At 41.9% G+C, this 27,469-nt stretch overlaps 1 protein-coding gene across 4 annotated transcripts in view; it reads left to right on the top strand.

Annotated features, from left to right (window-relative positions):
* dclk2a (doublecortin-like kinase 2a) overlaps positions 1 to 27,469 on the top strand; it is a 320,451-nt gene that overhangs the window by 186,120 nt on the left and 106,862 nt on the right. For all 4 annotated transcript variants that reach the window (XM_072564911.1, XM_072564420.1, XM_072565652.1 and 1 more), the window contains one exon: positions 5,684 to 5,778. In XM_072564911.1, coding sequence (XP_072421012.1) covers positions 5,684 to 5,778 — 95 coding nt within the window. The remainder of the gene's footprint in view (positions 1 to 5,683; positions 5,779 to 27,469) is intronic.

The following is a 27,469-nucleotide window of genomic DNA, read 5'->3' as shown; positions in this document are numbered from 1 at the left end:
CAGGAGCTGCATGGGTTAGGTGTGACTACACAAACATGACAGACACCAACCAACCAGAAGCGTTTGTCAACTTTGCATTCTATCTTGGATTCCGATCCATTAATTTGCAGTTCATGCACAACCGCAGGTAAAGGTTTCATGGAAGTCTGATGCTGATTCCAAGTGAGCTGACAATCAAATTGCCCCATTTCATCACTTGTACTCTCAGCTCCTCATTTGCTGACTAGTTCACTTTGTGCTGTTTTTCCACTATGCTAAATGTATTTCCAGTACTTCAACGGAAAAGGGGAATAAAACTGGAGGATAAAGTATGTATACACCAGCTGAAAAGCAGCATACTGAGATAAATGATGAGCTGGGAACCTCTTTTCTTATCATTTGATGTTTGTCTTAAAACTGGATGAGTTTCAGCAGCTGGGCATTGGATAATATTAAGTTAACTATATCACTTATATTCTCATTCCTATGGGAGGAATCCACCTCTCAACTGTAGACATTATTGTATTCTTGGATGTGTCACGATGTGTGAATGTTTTAATCGATTTATCACGTAGCAAGGTGCTGATCCACTCACTGTATTGATTATCAAAGGGTCAGTGTCACAGCCAGGAGGCTCATTACCAGAAAATCCAACTTGTTGCCTTTTTCAGAGCCATTAGGCCAATTTAAGTTTATTTATGACTGTGGCTCTGTCTCTGTCATATGTTGTTCATCTTTTGTTATAGCTCATTTATTTAGCGAATTCAGGGACTGCCACTATTACAGAACCATTAGAATGTAACATCGTAAAACAAGGGAGTCACTGGGATGGACAAAGGGTTGTTGTAAATTTATAGTAAACTGAAGAAATTATGTTTTCAGGGATTTTCTTGACTGTCATTGCTTGCTGAAACAATTAAATATCATCTCAATCATCGTAGAATCCCTACATTGTGGAAGATGTCCAGTCGGTCCATTGAGTCCACACCGACCCTCCGAGCAGCATCTCCCCCAGACCCCTACCCTATCCCAGTGATCCTGCATTTCCCATGGTTAATCTACCTAGCCTGCTCATCCCTGGACACCTATGGCAAATTTAGCATGGCCAATCTACCTAACCTGCACATCTTAGGACTGTGGGAAGAAACCGGACACCCGGAGGAAACCCACGCAGACAGCCCACCAAGGTTGGAATTGAACCCAGGCCCCTGGCGCTGTGAGACCACTGGTCTACCGTGCTGCTGCCTTCTGATTGAATTAGTATTCAACTGATCCAGTGACTTAGAATCATAAGGATGAATTTTACAGGGGCTAGGGGGGCACAGAAGTTGAATATGAGCTGACTGACTGAAAGATGGCTACTCTGCCTCAATAATGCACTGCTAGTGGCGCGAGTAAGGGTGAGATTTACTGTGCTCCCCATTAGTTGGCAGCTCCAGCCACCTCAGCAGCGCCAGAATGCAGCGCTGTGTGTTGCTGAGGCTTGCAGTAGGTCCATGAAGTGTCACTAGTGTCCAGAACCAGGAAGGGCCCAGGCCCACAGGTATCTTGCACCCTTGGAAAGGAAGACAGGGTGGGAAGCTCAAAATGGAGTGCATCTTTGAGGCCTGTGCACCCCTGATGCACCCAGGGTATAGTATAATGATGTATGCAAATTATAATGTAAATTATTAGAGTGTGGAAACAGGCCCTTCAGCCCAACAAGTCCACTCCGACCTTCCAAAGAGCAAACCACCCAGATCCATTCCCCTATATTTACCGCTGACTAATGCACCTAACACTACAGGAAATTTAGCATGGCCAATTCACCTAACCTACACAACTTTGGAATGTGGGAGAAAACTGGAGCACCCGGAGGGGAGGAAACTGGAGCACCCGGAGGGAAGGACACTGGGAGAACGTGCAAACTCCACGTAGACAGTTTTCCGAGGCGGGAATTGAATCCGGGTCCCTGGCGCTGTGAGGCAGCAGTGCAAACCACTGAGCCACCGTGCTGATGTGACTCTGATAGCACTCCGAGAAGGCAGGAGCCTAGAATGAGAATGTAAAGAGAAAAATCTTAGAGCTGCACTTAATAATGTAGTCTATAGACATAAGTAAGAGTGATTCAGTGCAAAAGAAGCAGCAGCCCCCTACCTAAAAAATGCAGATACGTATATGTGTATATCCACAGACTAGAGATATTAAGAATTAATATTTATTGCCAACCCCTAATTTCCCAACTAAAAGTCAACTATATTGCTGTGAGTTTGAAGTCACATGTCAGCCAAACCAGGTAAGGATTATAGATTTCCTTTCCTGAGTCATAGAATCCCTTTGAAAGAGGCCATTTGTCCCATCAACCTACCCAGACCTATTCCCTGCACAACAATCCCACTTTTTTTTAGTAATTATGGTTAACCTTCACATTCCTAAACACTGCAGGGCAATTTAGCATGGCCAATCCACTTAATCTGCACATTTTGAGATTGTGGGAGGAAACCCACGCAGACATAGGGAGCATGTGCAAACTCCACACAGACAATTGCCCAAAGTTGAAATTGAACCCGAGTCCCTGGTGCTGTGAGGCAGCAGAGCTAACCACTGCGCCACCATGCCGCCCAAAGGATGTTCGTGAACCAGATGGGTTGTTATAGCACTGAACAGTGGCTACATGATTGCCATTAGACTAGCGTTTAATTCTGGATTTTTATTGAATTCAAATGTCATCATCTGTGATTCAAACCCATGTCCCCAGAATACTGCAGAAACAGAAATCACTGGAGAAGCTCAGCAGGTCTGTGAAGAGAAGCAGAGTCAACATTTCGGATCCAGTGATTCCAGAACTAGAAAATACAGAACAGTTCAGCTCAAAAATTGAGATACTATTTTCTGTGGTGGGGGAAATGAAGAACAAGAGAATGCCATCCTAAAGTTAGAGGTAGGCCACTCACGACCAAATTTAGGAAGTACTTTGTCACAGAAAGGGTAGTGGACATTTGGAATAGTCTCTGTGAGTTCTATGTCAATTATAGCTATGAAATTTGAGTTCATAAGATTTTTGTCAGATAAGGAATTCAACAACCATCAAGCAAAGGCTGTAAAATGGAGGTGAGGTGCAGGTCAGCCTTGTTCTAATTGAATGGTGGAGCAGGCCCAAGGGGCTCAATTTCCTACTCCAGTACCTAATTTACCTATACTGTATTGTGTCTGTGAAGCTGCTTGATTGACTGCTCTGTGCTCAGAGACCTCTTTAGATTGTGATAAATGTAAAATCCAATCTTTGACTCAATCAAACCAGCAGGATGTCACATTATTGTAATGAGACAGATGAGGAAATGCCAAGTGAAATCGACACACTTTCCGCAAAGGAGGAGGGAAAATCTGATGAGTATTCATTATTGTTCTCAAAGGAACTGAAGACTTGCTAGGTGGGAAAAGATCAGGGTCCATTTAGTTTGCCTTCTGTCATCCTCGTTGCTGCATGATGCAATAATAATTGAGTTATTGACAAGATAGCACTCAATCTCCATCAATTAGTCTACAGCAGACACAAACATCAACTGAGGAAAGGCACACCAGTGATGGAAAGCTTTGGAAACATTAAATGGGGCTTGATTTTAACTTTGTGAATGGATTTTGAGTAAGTTTAAAATTTCACGCTGTAGTTCCAAAGTCGCCTGTTTCTCCCAAGCACTTGACACTTACTACTCACTACACCTCGTGACTAGTTTGAGATATTAATGACATGTTAGAAAGCAACATTGTTTGATGCAGAGGTGAAGGTTTCATTCTTGGCAATGTTGTGCGACAAAGGCAGAGGAAGGCAAAATAGGAAGAAAGTGAATATAGTGTGTGAAAAGAGCAATGTGTTCAACATTAATAAATCTGAAAAAAAAAGCCCTTTAAAATCCTATTTTCTCTTTTGTACAGCCATATTCATTGTTATTAATCAATGGCTTCATAGAATAATTTACTTCAGCTGGGAAAGGCACTGATATTACAGGAGTCTTCATGGTATTGAGATCAATTTGACAACTTTAAGCCTGCAGAATGTAACAAAGTCTATAGCTTTCAAGGTCATTGTGGGGAGATGGGACTGAGTAGAAATCAGGCTTTCATTCTGTGTGGTAATAAATTAATTGATAAAAACCATTAAAACAGAAAATTCTGTATTTTGATTTGACTGAATCAACTGTGGTTACTGTGAAGTCTTTTTTTCTATGTTTATTATCTGTTGTCTGTTTGGCTTTAGTAACCACATCATTTAACTTATTAAAAATGTAATCATAATCTTTGCAGTGCAAATTACTAGATTGCATGCTTGATTTCAACTTTTAGACTTTTGAACCTACACTGTTGACCAACTTAGTAAATGAAACCGACAATAATTCTATAATTCATATTACTGATGAAAAATACCATTTTATGAGGCAAATTTGTTTAAAGGAATGCATGGGCAGAGACCTATCATCTCAGTTAGTCCAATATTCTAGTTATTCAATATGTTCAATCTACAGGTTTTTCATGTCACTGGGATGGTGCTCTTGAAATTGAGCTATGCCCAGGGTTGTCACGAAAAATTTGTGAAGTTGTGCAAAATTCTTCTATTTACCTGTTTTTTGAGGCCAGGTTGAACATGGACCAGATTTCTGTGTTTAACAAGAATGTCTACTTATTGCAAATAAGTAGGTAAAAGATCATGAACTGTCAACATACAGCTGTACTCGTTAAAATGCTAACTAAACTCTGCTGCACACACACAACCACACATACACGCACACAAATAAACTTCTAACAAGGCTAGAAATGGTGTTCCCAATGATGAGAGGGTCCAGGACCAGGGATCACAGTCCAAGGATAGATGAGAAACAAAAACAGAAATGGTTGACAAAACCCAGCAGGTGTGGCAGCATCTGTGGGAGGAAAGCAGAATTATGTTTTGAGTCTGATGACTTTTCTTCAAAATAGGGGTAGCTCTCTCTCCCTACACTCTCCCATCCTCCAAGTGCAAGATTCCAACTGAGGAGGATACATTAAAAAAAAATACGCTGTGATTATGACGAAGCAGGCAAGCAGGGAGATTAAGAATATTTTAGTCTGTCATTCATCTTCCTTTCACCGAACACAGTCCCTCTAAATTCATAGTCTTTCCTCTGCACTATTCAACAAATTTCCATTAACTTTACAACAAAGACAAAACAAGTTATGGAAATAGAAAGGTATATATTGCCTCAACATAGCCAATAAATAAAACTTGCCAGTCCTTATATTAATGAAGTAACTTTAAATTAAATATTCTAGAAAGTCAGTGGTCTTCCACAGTAGGCTTGGAGCAAATTGGAAGTCATTTTATGCTGAATCCTTTTTATCCCCACACCTGTTGAAGTTAGTGCAAAAGGAATTTGCGACTGGCATAAATTGGGCTGCCAATTTGCAATTAACCAAATTTGTGCTACAGGCAAAGACCAATTCCTTTTCAATGTTATTTTAAAATAAACAAACAAAAGACACTGCTTACTACTTCAAAATAAATCTTGCTAATCACATTGTTTTACATGTTGAAAATCAGCAGGGTAGATATAAATGTTCCATGTGAGGAAAAGGTTATTTTGCATTATGTAACAATATGAAATTTCTGGGGGTTTTTTTTGAAAAAGATTGTCTATCAATCTGTGCTTTTTAAATTTTCACGTCATTTAAATATTTATTTTCTTGTGCACAGTGAATGGAACTCCAAGCAGTCAGCTGTCAACACCCAAATCCACAAAGTCATCGAGCTCCTCCCCAACCAGCCCTGGCAGCTTGAGAGCTCACAAGGTAAATAAAAAAATCCGTTCATATACTCATAAAAGATTGACTCTTGCTGAAAACCTCTGCACTGACCACAAACAGCAACAATTGGGAGAACTCTTGAATAAGGTGTGATTTCAAAGAGCTATTAAACATATAGGGTGCAGCTTTGAACATGTGAATGTGCAGGTACTGTATTTCACTGTATCTTGGGAGCCTGGGTTTCCTAATTTTCACGTTTCTTTTGTCCTACAAATTCTTTTGATGGGACAAGTCGTAACAATGTTCCAGTCCTCAAAAGATCTCCTCTTCATCACTAGCTTTGAAAAGGTGACTGGGCCTGCAAGCCATGAGTGACTTGTTCTCTAACTACCCACTTCTTTTATATCTTTGACTGTTGACTTGTCTGAGACTAGACACTTTGGGAGACTGTGACCATGGACCGGCATCCTGTCACCACAATGCTGCTATCCTATTTGCACACCCTTTCAAAACCAGCTGAGGATGCTCCAAGGATTGTATCTTCAATCAGCTGTAGTATAATCACTTCTGTCCAGTCATTATCCTCCCTTGTCCCTCTCCCTAATGATTATGGCCTCTTCTTCACTGTCAGCTGCTAATCCATTCTAGTTTTGGATAAATAAATATTGGTGAGAGTGTGATCATGAAAGCATTTTAAAAATTTAAACCGAGAGAAAGAAATTAGAATTGCAATTTAAACAAGTGCTGCACGGTGATGGGAACCTGAATTGTAGTTCCAGTATACAGGAGGTTGCTGGTAGGTCAGGGACAGGTTTACAAGGCTGCAAGAGGGCACCGGCAATCAGGGTGTTGGTTTGAAATGTGTGTACTTCAGTGCCAGGAGCATCCGGAATAAGATGGGTGAACTTGCAGCATGGGTTGGCACCTTGGATTTCGATGTTGTGGCCATTTCAGAGACATGGCTGGAAGAGGAACAGGAATGGTTGTTGCAGATTCCGGGATTTAGATATTTCAGCAAGAACAGAGAAGATGGTAAAAGAGGGGGATGGTGGGGTGGCATTGTTAATCAAGGGAAGTATTACAGCAGCTGAGATAACATTAGGAAAGGAGAGGTCACCCTGTTGGGAGTTTTCTGTCAGCCCCCGAATTGTTCCAGTGATGTAGAGGAAGGGATAGCAAAGATGATTCTCGAAAGGATAGTTGTTATGGGGTCTTTAACTTCCCCAACATTGACTGGAATACTATAGTTCAAATAATTTAGATGGATCAGTTTTTGTTCAATCTGTGCAGGAGGGTTTTCTGGCACAGTATATAGACAGGCCCACAAGGGGCAATACCATATAGGATTTGGTACTGGGGAATGAACCCGGCCAGGTGTTAGATTTGGAGGTAGGTGAGCACTTTGGCTATAGTGATCACAATTCAGTTATGTTTATTTTCGCCATGGAAAGGGATAGGTATATACCGCAGGGAAAGAGGTATAACTGGGGGAAAGGCAATTATGATGCAATTAGGCAAGATTTAGGATGCATAGAATGGGAAAGGAAACTGCAGGGGACGGACAATTGAAATGTGGAGCTTATTCAAGCTACTGTGTATCCTTGATAAGTATATACCTATCAGGCAGGGAGATAATTGTCAAGAGAGGGAGCCGTGGTTTACTAACAAAGTTGAAGCTCTTGTCAAGAGGAAAAAGAAGGCTTACGTGAGGATGAAGTGTGAAGGCTCAGTTAGGGGGCTTGAGGGTTACAAGGTAGCCAGGAAAGACCTAAAGAGAGAGCTAAGAAGAGCCAGAAGGGCACATGAAAAGTCGTTGGCAGATCGAATCAAGGAAAACCCTAAGACCTTCTGTGGGTATATCAGGAATAAAAAAATGACTAGAGTAAGATTAGGGTCAATCAAAGATAATAGTGGAAAGTTGTGTGTGGAATCTGAGACATAGGGCAAGGGTTTAATGAATACTTTTCATCAGTATTCGCATTGGAAAAGGGCAATTGTAGTGAAAATACAGAGATATAGGCTACTAGATTAGATGGGATTACGGTTGACAATGAGGAGGTTTTAGCAAGTTTGTAAGATCTGAAAATAGATAAGAAATCTGGGCCAGATGGGATTTATCCTTGGATTCTCTGGGAAGCCAGGAAGGAGATTGAAGAGCCTTTGGCTTTGATCTTTATATCATTGTTATCAACAGTAGTAGTGCTGGAAGACTAGCAAATGTTGTCCCCTTGTTCAAGAACGGGAGTAGAGACAACCATGGTAATTATAGACCTGTAAGCCTTCCTTCAGTTGTGGGTAAGGTGTTGGAAAATGTTATAAGAGATAGATTAGATTACATTTCATTACATTACATTACAGTATGGAAACAGGCCCTTCAGCCCAACAAGTCCACACCGACCCGCCGAAGCGCAACCCACCCATACCCCTACATCTCCCCCTTACCTAACACTACAGGCAATTTAGCATGGCCAGTTCACCTGACCTGCACATCTTTGGACTGTGGGAGGAAACCGGAGCACCGGAGGAAACCCATGCAGACACTAGGGGAACGTGCAAACTCCACACAGACAGTTGCCTGAGGTGGGAATTGAACCTCTGGCGCTGTGAAGCAGTAGTGCTAACCACTGTGTCACCGTGCCACCCATAGGATTTATAATCATCTGGAAAGGAATAATTTGATTAGAGATAATCAACACGGTTTTGTGAATGGTAGGTCATGCCTAACTAACCTTATTGAGTTCTTCGAGAAGGTGTCAAAACAGGTGGGTGAAGGTAAAGCAGTTGATGTGGTGTATGTGGACTTCAATAAGGCATTTGATAAGGTTCCACATGGTAGGCTATTGCACAAAATACGGAGTTTCAGGATTAATGGTGATTTAACAAATTGGATCAGGAATTGGCTAGCTGAAAGAAGAGAGAAGGTGGTGGTTGATGGGAAATGTTCATCCTGGAGCTCAGTTACCAGTGGTGTGCTGCAAGGATGTGTTTTGGGGCCACTGCATTTTTGTCATTTTTATAAATGATCTTGATGTGGGCATAGAAGGATGGGTTAGTAAATTTGTGGATGATACTAAGGTAGGCAGAGTTGTGGATAGTGCAGAAAGATGTTGTGGGTTACTGAGGGATATAGATAAAGCTGCAAAGCTGAGCGGAGAAGTGACGAATGGAGTTTAATGAGGAAATGTGTGAGGTAGTTCATTTCGGAAGAAATAATATGAATGCAGAGTACTAGGCTAATGGTAAGTTTCTTGGCAGTGTGGACAAACAGAGAGATCTTGGGGTCCAGGTGCATAAATCCCTGAAAGTTGCCACCCAGGTTGATCGGGTTGTTAAGAAGGCATATGGTGTGTTGACAGATATTGGTAGGGGGACTGAGTTTCAGAGCCACGAGGTCATGCTTCAGCTATACAAGACACTGGTAAGGCTGCACGCGGAGTATTGCGTACAGTTCTTGTCACCGCATTATAGGATGAATGTGGAAGCGTTGGAAAGAGTTCAGAGGAGATTTACTAGGATGTTGCCTGGTATGGAAGGAAGATCTTATGTCGAAAAGCTGAGGGACATGAGGCTGTTTTTGTTAGAGAGAAGAAGGTCGAGAGGTGACTTAATTGAGACATAAGGTAATCAGATGGTTAGATAGGGTGGACAGTGAGAGTCTTTTTCCTCAGATGGTGAAGACTAACACAAGGGGCCATAGCTTTAAATTGAGGGGTGATAGATTTAGGACAGATATCAGGGGATAGTTTCTTTACTCAAAGAGTAGTAGAGGTGTGGAATGGCCTGCCTGCAACAGTAGTAGCCTCGCTGATGTTAAGGGCATTTAAATGGGCATTGGACATACATGTGGATAATAACGGAATGGTGTGGGCTAGATGGGCATCAGATTCATTTCACAGGTCAGCATAACATCGAGGGCTAGAGGGCTTGTACTGCGCTGTATTGTTCTATGTTCTAATGTAACTTTGATCAGAGTTCTGATTATTGTAAGTCAAAAGAAATGAACTTAATTTCAGTTTGAGATTTTGTGAAGACTACAGCAAATAATACGATGTAAATAGGGTCAGAGCAGGGATATCAACTTCATAAAGTGTGTGAGAGAGCAAGGACAGGAGCCTCAAAAAGAGAAGATTGGACTTGGGTGAGGAGGGCAGCAGCAGTGGGAGATGAAAACTGTCGACAGAGAATCCCTTCACCCTGCTTTTACTAGTCACAGCTGATGTTCCCTGATCTTGGGAAAATGTGTATGTGATTGCTGGGTATTTCTTCCATTTATCTTTTGATTGGCCAAATCAAAATCAAAAGATGATATCATAGCCGAAGAGTAAAGTTAAGGAGTTCACTTTTAAAATCTTTTAACACCAAATTAATTAATTGAATAAAAGAAAGATGGTTAGGCAGGTGATGTGTTGCAGCTGTAACATGTGGGAGCTGGTGGATAGCAGTATAATCCATGCTGACCACATCTCCTGCCATCGAAGGAACTTCAGACCAAAATTGCTGAGTTGGAGTCTGAGCTATGGACACTGACACTTCAGGGAGACGTGGAGAGACCTGGACACGGGTTTAGAAGACAATCAAACCCCTTAAATAAATTAGTCAAATTTGGTCCGTAGTCAGGAATAGGAGATTATGACTATAAATGAGCTAGGTATGGCGATCCAGAAATTAGCTTTGGAGGAACCTCAGAAAGTGCACTTGTTTGAGAGGTTTGAGGCTTTTGCTCTGAGTGGGTGAGGGCACAAATTGTAGGACAGGTGAGTAAATTGACCAAGCACCAAGCTCCAGAGCTGCTTTCAAGTGAATGGAGAAAACAGAAATGTAGTAATAATAAGGGTTATCATTGTTGGAAGAATATATACTGTTTTCTCCAGCAAAAGCAGAAAATCCTGAAGGCTGTGTTACTTACTTGTGCTGAGTTTCGGGTTATCTCTTTTTGCGCTGGAGAGGAACTTGCTGCAGGAGCAGAAGATCTCGTTGTGGTCAAGGAAAGTGCCAACAACATGGGTTGGACCAGGAAAGAAATTCTGCTGAGGGACTGCAAGGAGCTAAGACAGAATGCCAATGGTAATTAGATCTAGATTATTATCAGCACCAAATGCAAATTGGCAAAGAGCAAATAAGATTTGAGAGCTAAATGCATGGCTCAAAGATTGGTGAGGGAGCAGAATCACCAGTACTATGGAAAGGATAGTGGCTGAGGTAGTAATCACAACATGGTAGAATTTCAAATTCAGTGGGAGAGCAATTTGGGTCACAAAGCCGTGTCCTTAAGTTAGAAAGGGTAATTAGCGAGGTGTGAAGAAAGAGTTGAATAAACTGGGTTGGGAAAATGAACCAAAGGGCGAGCTAGTGATTAATTAGTGGTGAATGTTTCAGCTGATATTTCATAAAGCTCAACAACGAATTATTCCAGTCAAAAAGAATGACTCGATAATCAGGTCAAACCACCCGTAATTAACAAAATTGATAAAGCAGTGTAATGCATCGAAGACAAAGGCATGCGATGGACAAAATTCACTATGAAAGTAAATTAGCAGGAAATATGAAGACAAACAGCAAGAGCTTCTAAGGGGTAAAAAGAAAGAGAGAAGCTAAAGAAAGTGTGGAAGCCCTGGAGGATGCAACTGGAGAATTAACATTGAGGAACAGGGAAATGGCAGATAATTTAAAAAAAATACTTTGCATTAGTCCCCACAGTGAAGACAAAAATAATGTATCCAAATTTGCTGGTGATGTAAAAATAGGTACAGAGCATGTTGTAATGAAGATCAAGGAACCTTCAAGGGGATACAGATAGAGTGAACGGGAAAACGTTTGGGAGATTAAGTTTAATGTAGGAAAGTGTGAGACCACGTACTTTGGAAGGAAGAATAAAAGGTCAGACTATCATTTAAATGGAGAGAAATTCCAAAAATGTTCAGTGTGGTGAGATCTGGGTATTCTTGACCATCAATCACCAAAAGTATGCAGTTATACCAAATAATTCTGAAGGTCAATGGAATATTGGCCTTTATTGTTGGAGTGTAAAAGTGGGCAAATCTTATTACAAGTGTACATGTTGTTGGTGAGGCCTCATCTAGAGTACTGCATATAGATCTTAAGATCCTTAAGTATATCCTTAAGAAAGGATATACTGGCAGTTTTTTTTTCTAAATTCACCAGCTGAACTTGTGAGGAAAGGCTTGATTGTTCAAGAACAGCCGAACAGGTTTTTATTCATGAGAGTTCAGAAGAATCAGGGGTGATCTATTGAAACATGCAAGGTTCTATTGGGTTTTGACAGATAGATGTTGAGAAGTTGTTTGCACTGGTGGGGGACTCAGGGAACATACTTATAGAATAAGGAGACACTCAGTAAAAACTGACACACATTGGAATAACTTTTGTGATGGTCAGATTTTCAACCCATGAAAATTGTGGAGACTAGATCACTGAATTTAAAGAGGAGGTAGATAGATTTTTGGAGTAGTTATGAGGTGAAGGCTACAATAACCTGGCAACAAGGAGGAGCTGAGGCCTGCAGCTAATCAACTATACACTTATTAAACAGTGGGGCAGACTTGAGGAGCCAAATGACCATACTCGTTCCCCATTTCTTCCATTCTTACACTCCAGAGGTACTTGAACATTGCATACACTGAAGTATTTGACTCCACAATCTCAGTATATTCTTTAAATTTCAACAGACCATAAGACACAGGAGCAGAAGTAGACCATTCAGCCCCATTGAGTCTGCCTCACTGTTCAATGCGATCATGACTGATTTGATAATTTACAACTCCACTTTCCTTGGTGACACTTAGAGTCACAGAGATGTACAGCACAGAAACAGACACTTTGGTCCGATTATCCATGCCGATCAAATAGCCTAACCTAATCAAGTCTCATTTGCCAGCACTTGGTCCACATCCCTCTAAACCCTTCCTGTTCATATACCCATCCAAATGCCTTTTAAATGTTGTAATTGTACCAGCCTCCACCACTTCCTCTAGCAGCTCATTCCATACACTAACCACCCTCTGTGTGAAAATGTTGCCCCTTAGGTCTCTTGTATACCTTTCCCCTCTCACCCTAAACTTATGCCCTCTAGTTCTGGACTCTCCCACCCGAGGGAAAAGACTTTGTCTATTTATCCTATCCATGCCCCTCATAATTTTGTAAACCTCTATAAGGTCACCCCTCAGCTTCTGACGCTCCAGGGAAAACAGCCCCAGCCTGTTCAGCCTCTCCCTATTGCTCAAATCCTCCAACCCTGGCAACATCCTTGTAAATCTTTTCTGAACCCTTTCAAGTTTCACAACATCTTTCCGATAGGTAGGAGACCAGAATTGGATGCAATGTTCCAAAAGTGGTCTAACTGATGTGCTGTACAGCTGCCACATGACCTCCCAACTCCTGTACTCAATAGTCTGACCAATAAAGGAAAGCATACCAAACATCATCTTCACAATCCTATCTATCTGCAACTCCACTTTCAAGGAGCTATGCACCTGCACTCCATGGTCTCTTTTTTTCATCAACACTCCCTAGGACCTTCCCATTAAATAAGTCCTGCTCTGATTTGCTTTTCCAAAATGCAGCACCTCACATTTATCTAAATTAAATTCCATCTGCCACTCCTCAACCCATTGGCCCATCTCATTAAGATCCCGTTGTACTCAGAGGTAACCTTCTTCACTGTCCACTACACCTCCAATTTTGGTGTCATCTGCAAGCTTACTAACTGTACCTCCTTTGTTCACATCCAAATCACTTATGTAAATGACAAAAAGCAGTGGACTCAGCACTGATCAGTCTGGCATCCCGCTGGTCACAAGCCTCCAATCTGAAAAGCAATCCTACACCACGTTTGAGCCAGTTCTAGAACATAGAACATAGAACAATACAGCACAGAACAGGCCCTTCGGCCCACGATGTTGTGCCGAACATTTGTCCTAGCTTAAGCACCTATCCATGTACCTATACAATTGCCGCTTAAAGGTCACCAATGATCCTGACACTGCCACTCCCACAGGCAGCGCATTCCATGCCCCCACCATTCTCTGGGTAAAGATGTATCCAAATGGCTAGTTCTCCCTGTATTCCATGAGATCCAAACTTGCTAACGTGAGGAGCCTTACCGAATGCCTTACTGAAGTCCATATAGATTACATCTACCGCTCTGCCCTCATCCTCTTTGTTGCTTCTTCAAAAAACTCAATCAAGTTTGTGAGACATGATTTCCCAGCATGCTGACTATCCCTTGTCAGACTTATTTCTCTTACTGATTAAAAATCTGTCTATCTCAGTCTTGAATATACAATAAGTTAGCATCCACAATCTTCTGCAGTAAAGAATCTCACAGATTCACTGCCCTCAGAGAAGAAGTCCCTCCTCATTTTTATTTTAAATTATTATCCCTTTTCTGAGATTATGCCCTCTGAACCAAGACTCTCCTTAAAAGGAAAACAACCTTTTTGCATCTAAATGTCAAATTCCCGTAGACTCTTGAATGTGTTAGTCTCTAGATCCAAATGGTTCTGTAGCACATTTTCCTGTAGTGATAGCAGATGTATTTATTTCCTCTTCTCTTTCGCCCCTCCATTATTCAGTAATTTTGGAATGCTATTAGTGTCTTCTAACGTGAAGACTGATGCAAAATATTTATTAAATTCCAGTGCCATTTCCTGGTTCCCTATTATTATTTCCCCAGCCTCATCCTCTAAGGGGCCTAGTTTCACTTTTCGTGTAAGTGAGGTCTGCTGATGCTGGAGATCAGCGTCGAGAGTGTGGGGCTGGAAAAGCACAGCAGGTCAGGCAGCATCCGAGGAGCAGGGAAATCTGCGTTTCGGGCATAAGCCCTTCATCAGGAATGAGGCTTGTGGGCCGGGGGACTGAGAGATAAATGGGAGGGGACTGTTCAGCCCTCCGGCCCACCAGCCTCATTCCTGATGAAGGGCGTATGCCCGAAACGTCGATTTTCCTGCTCCTCAGATGCTGCTTGACCTGTTGTGCTTTTCCAGCACCACTCTCTCGAGTCTAGTTTCACTTTTGCCTGTCTTTTTCTTTGTATATTTTTAAAACTTGTATACACAGTTTGTGTACCAAATCATTGACAAAGTTGCACTTCTGCAAACATAAAACGTTAATCTCTAAACAAGTTCTGGTTTCTATATAGATTACATTACTTTTCCATCACAAATGTCAATCCATTTTAATTCTGAAAATAAATTATTAGGCTGAAATTGTTCTGTGGAAAATGCACAAATTAGAATTATTAATAACAAGTGGATAGGGTGTAAGATTCAGGAGTTCTCACCCTGTGATTGGTGGAATGGTGAGAGGAAGGAGTTTTGCTAAAATACCGTGGAGTCTATTTTACGCTTTGTTACTGGCTGGGTCAAACAAACGTGGGAAAATATGGTGGGGAGGATCACAAATAGAGAACAGAACTCATTTGATGTTATCCACTGTTACAGTGAACGGGTGGAAAATCATTTAACTGTGAGAACATCTTCCCTCCAAGTTTCCCTTCCTTCCCTCCTTTGTGGCAATGCTTAATGATTAGTCAGTAAAGACCAAAGACTTTTAGTTATTGCATTGCAAGATGAATGAAAATGTAGGTCAGATAAATTGTTCTTCACATGATTGAAACTGGCAAAACTAGTAGGCTGATTATTCAATAAAAAACAAAGATTTATTGGTAATTATATGTTACAAATTGTATATGGACAAAAGGATACAGAAGTATATCCAAAATAATTAGCAGTCTTCTTGAAAAAAACATAACAGTGCAGTTTTTTTCAGTCCTTATTTTCCCATTCTTCATTGTGTCTTTCATTGTGCAGCTAACAGGGTGAACTGGCAACCTTTTTCAAACTTGAGAGATGCTTAAGAGTAGCATGATGATGTTCCATCAGTTTTATTGCCCTTCCCTGGACTTGTCGTCTCCTTGACAGCACAATAAAGATTTGGAACTTATCATGCAGGGACCTACAAGTGAAAACCTCCATACTGTTAATGAATATACTTCTTGGGCTCTGTGCCCCCTCTAATGTGCTACAATTGAGATTGCTCCCCATTGATAACTCAGTACCTGTTTAAAGCTTGCTGTCATTGATTGTTCTCTAGAGAGCTCATGGTGTCAACTAGAAATATTATGCCTTGCAGGATATCAGTTATGTGACCCAATAGATTAGATATTTTTATGAACTAAATGCTAATCAATATGGAAATTTTGGCATGTAATGTTAAGAAAGAATGTCAGTAATATATATTTATTTTATAGCTTCACCCCTTCTCAGAAAATAGAGAAATGAATCCACAATTTTCCTCTTCTGAGCTCAGAAGCCTGTGAATTTATGGCTTATCATAACTATATTGGGCAGTAAACCATGAACTGGCAAGCTTTCTTATTAGAATATGTACAAAATGTTTTGGTTTTTTATCGTTCTCTTGAAAGTGAAGCCTTCAGGTCTCCCTCCTTGCTGATCAGGGATGGCTACCTGGAGAACCCTTGTGCATGAGTGTAGCATTTACTCAATGCTGCCGCTTCCAGAGGAGTTTAGTTCCAAAAGCAGCAGTATTACATCATTAACATGTAAACAAAATCTGTGCTGCCACTTGCATCAGCACTGGGGATGTTAGCTGCAAATAGCAAATGATCCAGTGTTTATATAGTTCATGTTGAAACCAACAGGGAAATTGTCAAATTCAACTGCTCTTCAACATGTATTACACAGTAGTACAACTACTTATTATCGTGTGTGGTGTTCCTTTCAAGAGTAACATTCATTTCACTGAAAACAATTGGATGTGAAATGCAAGTCTAGAAACTGACAGCTCAAAAAACTGGAAACATGTTATTATCATTCAGAGCATTCATTAGTATTGACATTCAACAAGCTGATCCTTTGGTTCATTTTTAAGGCGTGGCAGCATGGTATCTTATTTGATTCCAGTGTTTACTGTGTCTTTCGGTAACTGTTTTGTTAAAACAGCACTTGATTAAAAAAAAGAAACTGAAAGAACTGCAGATACTGGAAATCAAAACAAAACAGAAATTGCTGGAAAATCTCATCAGGCCTGGCATCATCTGTGTAGAGAAACCAGAGTTTAATGTTTTGAGTGCAATGACCCTTCTTCAGGATTTCAGTAAAAAGATTAAAGATAATGTTGGTAAATTTCAGATCAGTCTTGCAGCAGGTGAATTATAGTATGTGATAACTTTATAATACAAAGACCCAGAAGACATTATTGACTGTGATGGATTAACTGATTAGGAACAATATTGGCATTGTCTGAAATATTGAGATTGTTTCAACACTGATCTTGAATTTTCTTCCTCAAGCATTTTTTACATTGTAATGAACTCTAACCAACCTACTTACTGGCCTGGAAGGAATTTCACTCTTTTGCTCCATAATTGGTAGCAAGGTCTGGAGGACTCTCCATACATTCTGCTCAGAAACAGATAGTGGAGGTCAGTGCCAGAAGTCCAGTCCCAAGGACCTGGACAGAAGTGAGCAAGGTCATTGAATAGGTTTTCAAATGCCTTACCAAAGCAATTGCAACAGTATTGTCAAACGTCAATTTATCACACTCATGTACCAATAATCTCTATCAGTCAGGTCTCATACCTGTCACTGATGTGCTTGACCCTTACATACCTTTCACTGCCATGAGCCTGGAACCTACGTTCCCAACTTGCATATTCTGCCAGCTATCCAACAACCGAATCATGCAAACATATGGCAGGACACATACTGGTGTATTTGCCTTTATCTTGGTACAGACATTATTGGAGGGGTAAAGTACAACTGTGTATTTTGAATCAATCAATAAAATGGTATTGGATCTTATTAGAGTACCCATTGCTGAAGTAATGGTCAGTGGAAGTACTGAAACCATCAAAGACAATGTTATCCTCACGTTTACTTCTCCTTGGATCCCATTTTCCCATCACCACATAGGAACTTCTGATTTGCAAGCTGCAGATGGCCTAAGCAAGTTTGAACACCTGAGATGTGTGACCTGACCAGGCAGTGCAGGGATATCCAAGAAGATAGAGGTGATGAAGACCAGTCCTGTTCTTTGTAAGATTTACTGTTTCATATTGCCTTCAGGAATTCAATACCCAATAAAGCTCAAAGCAACAGCTGCAACTCCAGCAACAGTACACTAACTGCCTGGTGGTTAGTTCTTTAATTATGAACATATAGCATATGTTTAAAATAATATCACCACATAATTAATGTGCAGCAGACTAGTGCTAATGTCTCTGTTTTGCACTGGTGAGTAGCTCAGGGAGGGAAATGTGTTGTTTCAGCATCCCAGTGATCTGCTCAGTTGCATTGCATTTGGCAACATGGCTTTCATTCTGTGTATGTTACATGTGTGCATGGTTTGACCACTGAAATCATCAACCATATGTTTAGCAGATGAATCTTGGAGACACCGGCCACCAGTTAGTAATGGTGCTCAGGCAAGTGCAGATGGACCAGAAGGAGAACTAAGGCATCATGACCACTGCCAGGATGTTAGGCATTGACCTGTCCACTACTCTCTGTATGGGCACTCACCATCTACACAGTGAGGGAATGTATTTCAATTCAGTACAGGGTAGAATTGACATACAGTGCCTGCAAAGTAATGCATATGCAGTCAGTGGCACTGTGCACTGTGGGGGCGTGTGCAAACCTAGCAACAAAACCACATGGTTTGCCTACTGTTTCTCTCTGGCAAGGAAGAATGAAATTTAGCTAGCTCTTAATGAAAATAAAGGCTCAATGATCTCTCTCATACAAGAATTAACGGAAAGATATTGCAAGTATCTCCATCTCCAGCTAACCTAGGAACTACCTGCATAAAAGTTCATGACCACAGTCACCCTCATAACCATGGACAATGATGTGCTTGATGTGTTCTGGGGTTGCAGATGTAAATGCAGCACATTACAAATCTCAGTGAAGATGCCCCAACTGCAACAAAAATATTGTGCGCGCAGTCCCTCAGTGATGTTCAAGTGGAGAGTTGCTCCCTGAACATCCTGCATAAATATATCCTTCTGCTGAGAGTATTGCTCCCATCTCTCCCCCACCCCTTAAAAGCAATGCTTGGCAATGTATCCATGTTGATGAGCCATTGTATTGTGTACAACTTTTAAAATCAGAGATCTCCTTAAATATGTCACACCATTTCCTGTCGACTTTAATCTTTCAAAAACTATAGAAAGCACATGTTATAAAATGACTGTAACAGCCAGAAGAAATGAATCAGCAGCCAACTTCTAGGTAGTTGATGACCCCTTGAGTTAACACATTGGAATATCTTTTGCTGCTGCTTAGCAGTTGTTCATTTGTTAAAGAGGAGCCATTGGCTAATGCATTGAGCTCTAAAAGGACATCCCTGGTGTCAAATAAACAGAAGAAGAAGACTGACATCACAACTGGTCTGCTCTGCACACTTCAAGCAGCCATTCAGTGCCTCTAAAACATGGCTTTCAAACTGACATGCCTCAAATTTTGCCCATAATCCCCATTGCCACTTGGTACAGTGTACAATAGGCGATAATGCCCGACTGATAGTGCTCCCAATCTAAATTTCATGCCATTGGTGCTTGCAGACTTCTAAATATATGTATTTTCAGACTAATATTTTGTTTCACCACACTGAAATTCCAATCTTTGTGCCAATGCATTTTTGTACTGAGACTGTGTAAATTTTATTGCATCAGTAATTGCCTTGGATTATAATTTGAGCAAAGTATTGAACTTAAGATATCAGGTGAAAGTCTAATTTTAAAATTCCTTCGTTATCTTTCTATTGCTGCAGCTACTGTAGAACCTACTCTGTCACTTTAATATCTCCTGAGATACTATGAGGACTGAATTCTGATTAACTGCTTTCATATTGCAGAACCACTTCAGGATGCAGTTCTGTAATAATAGCAATATAGAACCTAAGTTAACTTTACAATGGGGCACTGTTGCTTGAATCTTGTTTAATCAGTCGTGACTGTAACCTTTTGCCCATTTTGCTAAGCTGCACTGATGCAACATCGGTCCTGCCCGAAACATCGAGTCTCCTGATCCTCTGATGCTGCCTGACCTGTTGTTTTTCCAGCGCCACACTTTATCAACTCTGACTCTATCTTCTGGATGTGGTACCAACCAAGTGAACTGTTTTGTCCTGGATGGTGTCAAGCTTCTTGAGTGTTGTTGGAGCTGCATTCATCCAGGCAAGTGGGGAGGATTCCTGCCTTGCGCCTTGTAGATGGTGGCAGGTGTTGGGAGTCAGGGAATGAATTACTTACTGCAGGATTCTTAAGCTGTGACCTGTTCTTGTAGCCGCAGTATTTGTATGGCAGGTCCAGCCTGTTTCTGGTTCATGGTAATCTGCATAATGTTGATGGTGGGGGAATTCACTGATGGTGAAACCATTGAATATCAAGGACAGATTGTATCTTATTGCCAATTAACAATGTCTCGCATTTGTGGGATGGAAGTGTTACTTTCCACTTTTTAAATTAAGCCTGGGGATTGTTAGGCATTTAAACATGGACTGCTTTAGTATCTGAGAAGTTGCAAATGGTTTTGAACTTTGTGCAATCATCAGCAAACATCCCCACTTCTGACATTATGATGGGTGGATGGTCATTTATGGAGCAACAGAAATAGTTTGGGCCTAGGGTACTATCCCAAAGCAATGCCTTGGAGCAGAGATGACTGACTTGCAACAGCCATAACCATATTCTTATGTACCAGGTATGAGTCCAACCAACAGAGTTTCTCTCTGATTTCTATTGATTGCAGTTTAGTGAGGGATCCTCGACATCACACTCGGTCAAATGTGGCCGTGATGTCTCATCTCACCTGTGGTATTCAAGTCTTTTGTCAATGTTTGAACCAGGTCAATGAGGTCAGGAGCTGAGTGGCCCTGGCAGAACCCAAACTGAGCATCCGTGAGCAGGGGAATGCTGAGCAGGTGCTGCTAAATAGCATTGTTGTTGACACCTTCCATCACTTTACTGATGATCAAGAGTAGACTGATGGGGTGATAATTGGCCGCGTTGGAGCTGTCTAGCTTTTTGTGTACAAGAAATGCCTGGACAGTTTTTCACATTGTTGGGTAGCTGCCAGTGTTGTAGCTATACAGGAATAGCTTGGCTCAAGGTGTGGCAAGTTGTGGAACACAAGTCTTCAGTACTATTGCCGGGATGTTGTGAGGGCCCACAACCTTTGCAGTATGCAGTGCCTTCAACTGTTTCTTGATACCACGTGGAGTGAATTGAATTGGTTGATGCTGGGGAACCACTGGAGGAGGACAAGATGGATCAACAATTCATCTCCACAAGGTCTACGTGGTGATTGCCCTTACAGATAATGCACATGCAGCAGACAGATTAGTGAAGGTGAGGTAGCGTATGTTTATCCCTCCTGTTGGTTCCCTCACCACCTGCTGCCAACCCAGTCTGGCAGCTGTGTCCTTCTGGGCTTGACCAGCTCGATCAGTAGTGCTGCTGCTGAGCCATTGTATCTGGCTGGTATTGATATCCCCATCTAAAATACACCCAGTGCTTCCTCCATGTGTTGCTCAATGTAGAGGAGAACTTAGTCATCAGTCAAGGGAGGGCGGTACATTGTAATGAAGAGGACACTGCCTTGTCCGTCTTTGACCTGTTGATTTGAGACATCATGGTGTCTAGAGTCAGTGTTGAGTACTTTCAGGGCAACTCTCACCCAATCGTATTCCCCTCTGCTGGGTCTAACATGTCCATGTACAGAACATAGTGGGCGGCACGGTGGCACAGTGGTTAGCACTGCTGCCTCACAGCGCCAGAGACCCGGGTTCAATTCCCGCCTCAGGCGACTGACTGTGTAGAGTTTACACATTCTCCCCGTGTCTGCATGGGTTTCCTCTGGGTGGTCCAAAGATGTGCAGTCCAAAGATGTGCAGGTCAGGTGAATTGGCCATGCTAAATTGCCCGTAGTGTTAGGTAAGGGTGGGTTGCGCTTCGGCGGGTCGGTGTGAACTTGTTGGGCCGAAGGGCCTGTTTCCACACTGTAAGTAATCTAATCTAATCTAATAGTGAGTGATGGGTGATGTGGTGATTGTAAGGTATTACTCTGTGAGGAGAAAATGAGGACTGCTGACGCTGGAGTGATGAACGGCTTATACCCGAAATATCAATTTTCCTGCTCTTTGGATGCTGCCTGACCTGCTGTGCTTTTCCAGCATCACACTCTCTATTCAGTATTACTTCGTGAGTATGACCATGTCAGGCTGCTGCTTGACTTGTTCATAGAACAGTTCTCCCAAATTTGGGACTAATCCCCTATGTGAGTAAGGAGGACTTTGGCAAAAACAGCCAAGTTAAATCTGCAATGTCCTTTCTGGTTGATAGCTGGTCTGTCGGTTTCACTTTTTTTTTACTGCCTCATTTCAGAAGGCAGATCAAAGTCAACCACATTGCTGTATGTCTGGAGTTATGTGTTGGCCAGACCAATTAAGGATGGCAGTTTTCCTAAAGGACGTAAGTGAAGTGACAATGGTTTCTTGGTCATCATTTGACCGGTAATTCCAATTTTTTTTTTTAAATAGCCATGGCCATTTACATTCACACTATATTCCATGGCAGGATTCCAACTTGGGTCCCCAGAACATTAATAGTCTAGCAATAAGGAGAACGTGAGGACTGCAGATGCTGGAGATCAGAGCTGAAAAATGTGGTGCTGGAAAAGCGCAGCAGGTCAGACAGCATCCAAGGAACAGGAGAGTCGACGTTTCGGACATAAGCCCTTACTGAAGAAGGGCTTATGCCCGAAACATCAATTCTCCTGCTCTTTGGATGCTGCCTGACCTGCTGCGCTTTTCCAGCAACACACTTTTCAGCCATAGTCTAGCAATAATACAAATAAGCTATCACCTTCCCAATAAGCATCTGTAAAAAGTATTTGGAAGGTTTTAGCAGGTTATTGTGTCAATAGATCATCAACTGAAATGTTAACTCTGTTTCTCTCTCTGCAACTGCAACCTGACATGCTGACTATTTCCATCACACTCTGGTCTTGGAGTCATAACGATATATAGCACATAAATAGACGGTTTAACTCCTCCAAGCTGGCCAGATAGCCTAAATAAATCTCGTCCCGCTTGCCAGCACCTGGTCCATATCCCTCTAACCCCTTCCTATTCATATACCCATCCAAATGCCTTCTAAATGTTGTAATTGTACCAGTCTCCACCACTTCCTGTGGCAGCTCATTCCATACACGTACCACCCTCTGTGTGAAAAAGTTACCCCAGGTCCCTTTTAAATCTTTCTCCTCTCACCTTAAACCTATACCCGCTCATTTTGGACTCGCTCACCCCCAGGGAAAGGATCTTGCCTATTTAACCTCTCCATGTCCCTACTGATTTTATAAACCTCTATGAGGTCACCCCTCAGCCTCCAACGCTCCAGTGAAAATAGCATTTTCAGCCTCTCCTTATAGCTAAAAACCCTCCAAACCTGGCAGCATCCTTCTAAATCTTTCCCGAATCCTTTAAAGTTTATAACATCCTTCCTATAATAGCGAGAACAGAATTGCACACAGCAATCCAAAAGTAGCCTAACCAACGTCCTCTGAGCCGCAACATGACCTCCCAACTCCTATGTATTATTTCAGATATTCGGCATCTGTAGTACTTTGCATTCATCTTATTATTGTTGCAACCATGAACTGCTTCATAGCAGTTTGGTGAAATAGTTGCTGTTTAAAATTCCACAGATTTAAAATGTTTATTCCCTGATTTCCATACAGCGGCAGAGTATGTGATGAACATTGTAGCTGCATCACTGAGGAGTCATTGTACAACTGAGATTAATTATCACATCTCATTTATGGCAGTACAAAAAACTAACAACCTCAATTAAATGTGAGAGAGAAAGAATCTGCTTTAGTACTGAATCAATCTTAACACGTCTAATGAAACACCTACATTACGTTTGAGAGTAAAAAATCATTAGCTGTCTAGATTTGAGTTGAGTGAACAATTAACAACTACCTTTACCCTCTGTCCTTTAGAAGCAATTTACTTTTTAACCAGTAATGTGCGTGAGTAAGAAAGGCTCACATTTTAAAGCAGAGTAGTTGATTTTCGCAGTGTTCACTAAGTTTCTAAATTTGGCTTTGTTCTTATAAGTGCCGGCTTTAGTGACATCAGTTTCTCTTTTCAAAGCTTTTCATTTTTCACTTGCTTACACTACAACAGCATTTACACTTCAAAACTATTTCATTGGCTGTAAAGTAATTTTGAGTTGTATAGTGCTTTTCATGGCCACTGGACAAGTGGGAAAAAAAGTTGTATGAATTCAGAGGAGATCAGTGTAAGATGCCTACATTTTTATGGTTAATGTAGGCTATTTGTTTTGTAAAGATTTGTGAACATGCAGTGCAGATCAGTATATCAATATATCTTGTAGGATATCTCACTACACTTAGAAATACAGGTTATATTTTCATTTATTGTCAATATTCTCAGATGCATAAGTAAAACAAAGGACTGTGGGTGCTGGAAACCTGAAACAAAAACAGAAGTTGCTTGAGAAACTCAGGTCTAGCGGCATCTAGGGAGAGAAGGCAGAGTTAACGTTTCAGATTACGGGTCTGTTCTGAAGAAGCGTCACTAGACTGGAAATATTAGCTTTGTTTTTTTTCTCACGTCATTCTCTGATGCAACCCACTTGATGGATTTTACACAAGTTCCAACCTCTTAGTTTAAGTATTGGGGGGGGGGGGGGGGAGGGGGGAGGACCTTAGACAGTGACCATTCTCTGTTGAGCCTTTGCACCAACTATCTCAACATGAAGTACACCTTGGATTGTGACAGTCTACAACACTCAGTCATTAAAAGCATTCGTACTGGAAGACTAGCAGGTTTTGGGAAGTCTAAAGAGTATCTTTCATTATTTGATGTCCTCCAGCAGCATTTGATGTTTGTTTTGATGTCAGTCATTGGGAAAAGCCCAGAAAGCATGGAGTCTGGATGATAGAATTACTTCAATAAAAACTGCTGCATTTCTTTCCTTTCTTTGAAGAAGTAAGTCATGGTCTCTTTTCTCCTACAGCTGCCTTGAGGGTATTGAGTGTTGGTGGTAACACTCTGGGTATGCCCAAAGTATCTGATGAGGAGATCCTTCTCAGCCAAGCTACAATTTTGGGGCGGGTTCATAATTCTGGGGCTGAGGCATTTTGCGAAGTGGCCTTTAACACTCTACCCACCATCTCCCTTTTTCTGCAAGGCTTCAAGGACACTGCTTGTGACCACTCTGATGAAATATGTTTTTCTCCACCAGGTTTTCCATGAGAACAGGTGCAGCAAAACTCAGAGGAGTGTGGTCAGGCCCATCCTTTGCAACACCTTAGCAAAGCAGTGCAGTGACATTTGGGGTGATACTTAATTTAGATGATGAGGACTTTACCCACTGGCTGGAGAGTTAAAGAAAACACTCCATTGCCTATATTGGGAAGGTTTGCCATATACTATGCCTGTGAGGTAGTTCCTGGGATCACAGACCCAGGAAATTTCAGCAGAACCATAGGGGAAGTGGTATTTGCCACTGTATCAACCTGTGGCTGAGGATCATCAATGAACCAAGGCAATAGTTGAGTTGTTTTTTATATTTGGGCATTTTATATTTGGGTGTTGTTGACTGGACCAACATTTATTGCCAATCCCTAGTTGTTCCTTGAAAAACCTCCTTGAACCATTACAGCCCATGTGCTGTAGTTAGATCCACAATGCTCCTAAGGTGATGATTTAAGTGTTGAATTTGGCCAGTAGGGCACATCTCTTGCCTTCTCTCGACACAGTTGCTAAATGACTTGAATGGTTAAAAATTCACAGAACACCAGGTTATAGTCCAACAGGTTTAATTGGAAGCACTAGCTTTCGGAGTGCTGCTCCTTCACCCTATTGTGCAACCACTTGATAAAGGAGCAGCACTTCGAAAGCTAGTGCTTCCAATTAAACCTGTTGGACTATAACCTGGTGTTGTGTGGTTTTTAACTTTGTCCACCCCAGTCCAACACCGGCATCTCCAAATCATGAGTTGAATGGATGTGCATCAGCATCTCTTTTCTCATCTCCATGGGGAAAATTATTCTATTTCCTTTATCCAAGGTACTATCTTGGGTATAACTTTATTTCCATACACCCAATGCTGTCTTTACAGAAACAGGTGTGTCCTTGATCCTTTTACACCAATCTTTCATCACTACTACCTGCAACACATGGAGAGTCACATTTGTTGAATGGTCGGCTTGATTTAAGCAAGACATTTGTTTTTCAGATTCAGTGTCTTTGCTGGAGGGATTGATTCCAGAATATGTCAACTTGTTTTTTTTCTTGAGTCTAGCAAACTCAATGCGCTATTTTAACATCCTTAATTTTTTTTTCATAGTGAGTGCTGCTCGTGATAGCATATTGGGCATATCCATCTGTTTCCCTTGTTTGTATGTCACAGTGAGATGATATATCTGCAAACAAAGTAAAATTCCTTGCAGACACTGGGGAGGTGGAAGCAGCTTACGGAAAACGCTTTGAAGCGATTTGTGGTTGGACTCTATTGTCATGTTGTCTTTTCTAACTTACTGATTCAATAGTTGGCTCTCTTACAGTTCTGAAAAGGCACACATTTTCAGATGTATCACTCTGACACCATGTTATAGAGTCCTAGAGGATATAGCATGGAAACAGACCCTTCGGCCCAACTCATCCATGCCAACCAGGTTTCCTAAACTGAACTATTCCCATTTGCCTGTGTTTGGCCCATAACCCTCTAAACCTCATAGTCCCACAACCCCACACCGCCCGTTTCTACCTCTTGCCTAAAATCCACAAACCTGAATGCCCCGGCCGACCCATTGTGTCAGCCTGCTCCTGCCCCACCGAACTCATCTCTGCATACCTCGACACGGTCCTGTCCCCCTTATTCCAAGAACTCCCCACCTATGCTCGGGACACCACCCACACCCTCCACCTCCTCCATGATTTTCGCTTCCCCGGCCCCCAACACCTTATCTTCACGATGGACATCCAGTCCCTATACACCTCCATCCCCCGTCACGAAGGCCTCAAAGCCCTCCGCTTTTTCCTTTCCTGCCGAACCAACCAGTACCCTTCCACTGACACCCTCCTTCGACTGACTGAACTGGTCCTCACTCTTAACAACTTCTCTTTCCAATCCTCCCACTTCCTCCAAACCAAAGGAGTTGCCATGGGCACCCGCATGGGCCCCAGCTATGCCTGCCTCTTCGTCGGATATGTAGAACAGTCCATCTTCCGCAGCTACACTGGCACCACCCCCCATCTTTTTCCTCTGCTACATCGATGACTGTATCGGCGCTACCTCGTGCTCCCACGAGGAGGGTGAACATTCCATCCACTTTACTAACACCTTCCACCCCAACCTCAAATTTACCTGGACCATCTCAGACTCCTCCCTCCCCTTCCGAGACCCCTCCATTTCTATCTCTGGTGACTGACTCAACACGGACATTTACTATAAACCGACCGACTCCCAGAGCTACCTAGATTACACCTCCTCCCACCCTGCCCCCTGTAAAAACGCCATCCCATATTCCCAATTCCTTCGCCTCCACCACATCTGCTCCCAGGAGGACCAATTCCAATACCGAACAACCCAGATGGCCTCCTTCTTCAAAGACCGCAATTTCCCCTCAGACATGGTTGACGATGCTCTCCACCGCAT

The sequence above is a fragment of the Chiloscyllium punctatum genome, chromosome 1 (assembly GCF_047496795.1).
Source record: "Chiloscyllium punctatum isolate Juve2018m chromosome 1, sChiPun1.3, whole genome shotgun sequence".
NCBI lineage: Eukaryota > Metazoa > Chordata > Chondrichthyes > Orectolobiformes > Hemiscylliidae > Chiloscyllium > Chiloscyllium punctatum.
Note: the sequence above shows the minus strand (reverse complement) of the source record. Positions and strands in the feature narration are given on the sequence as shown.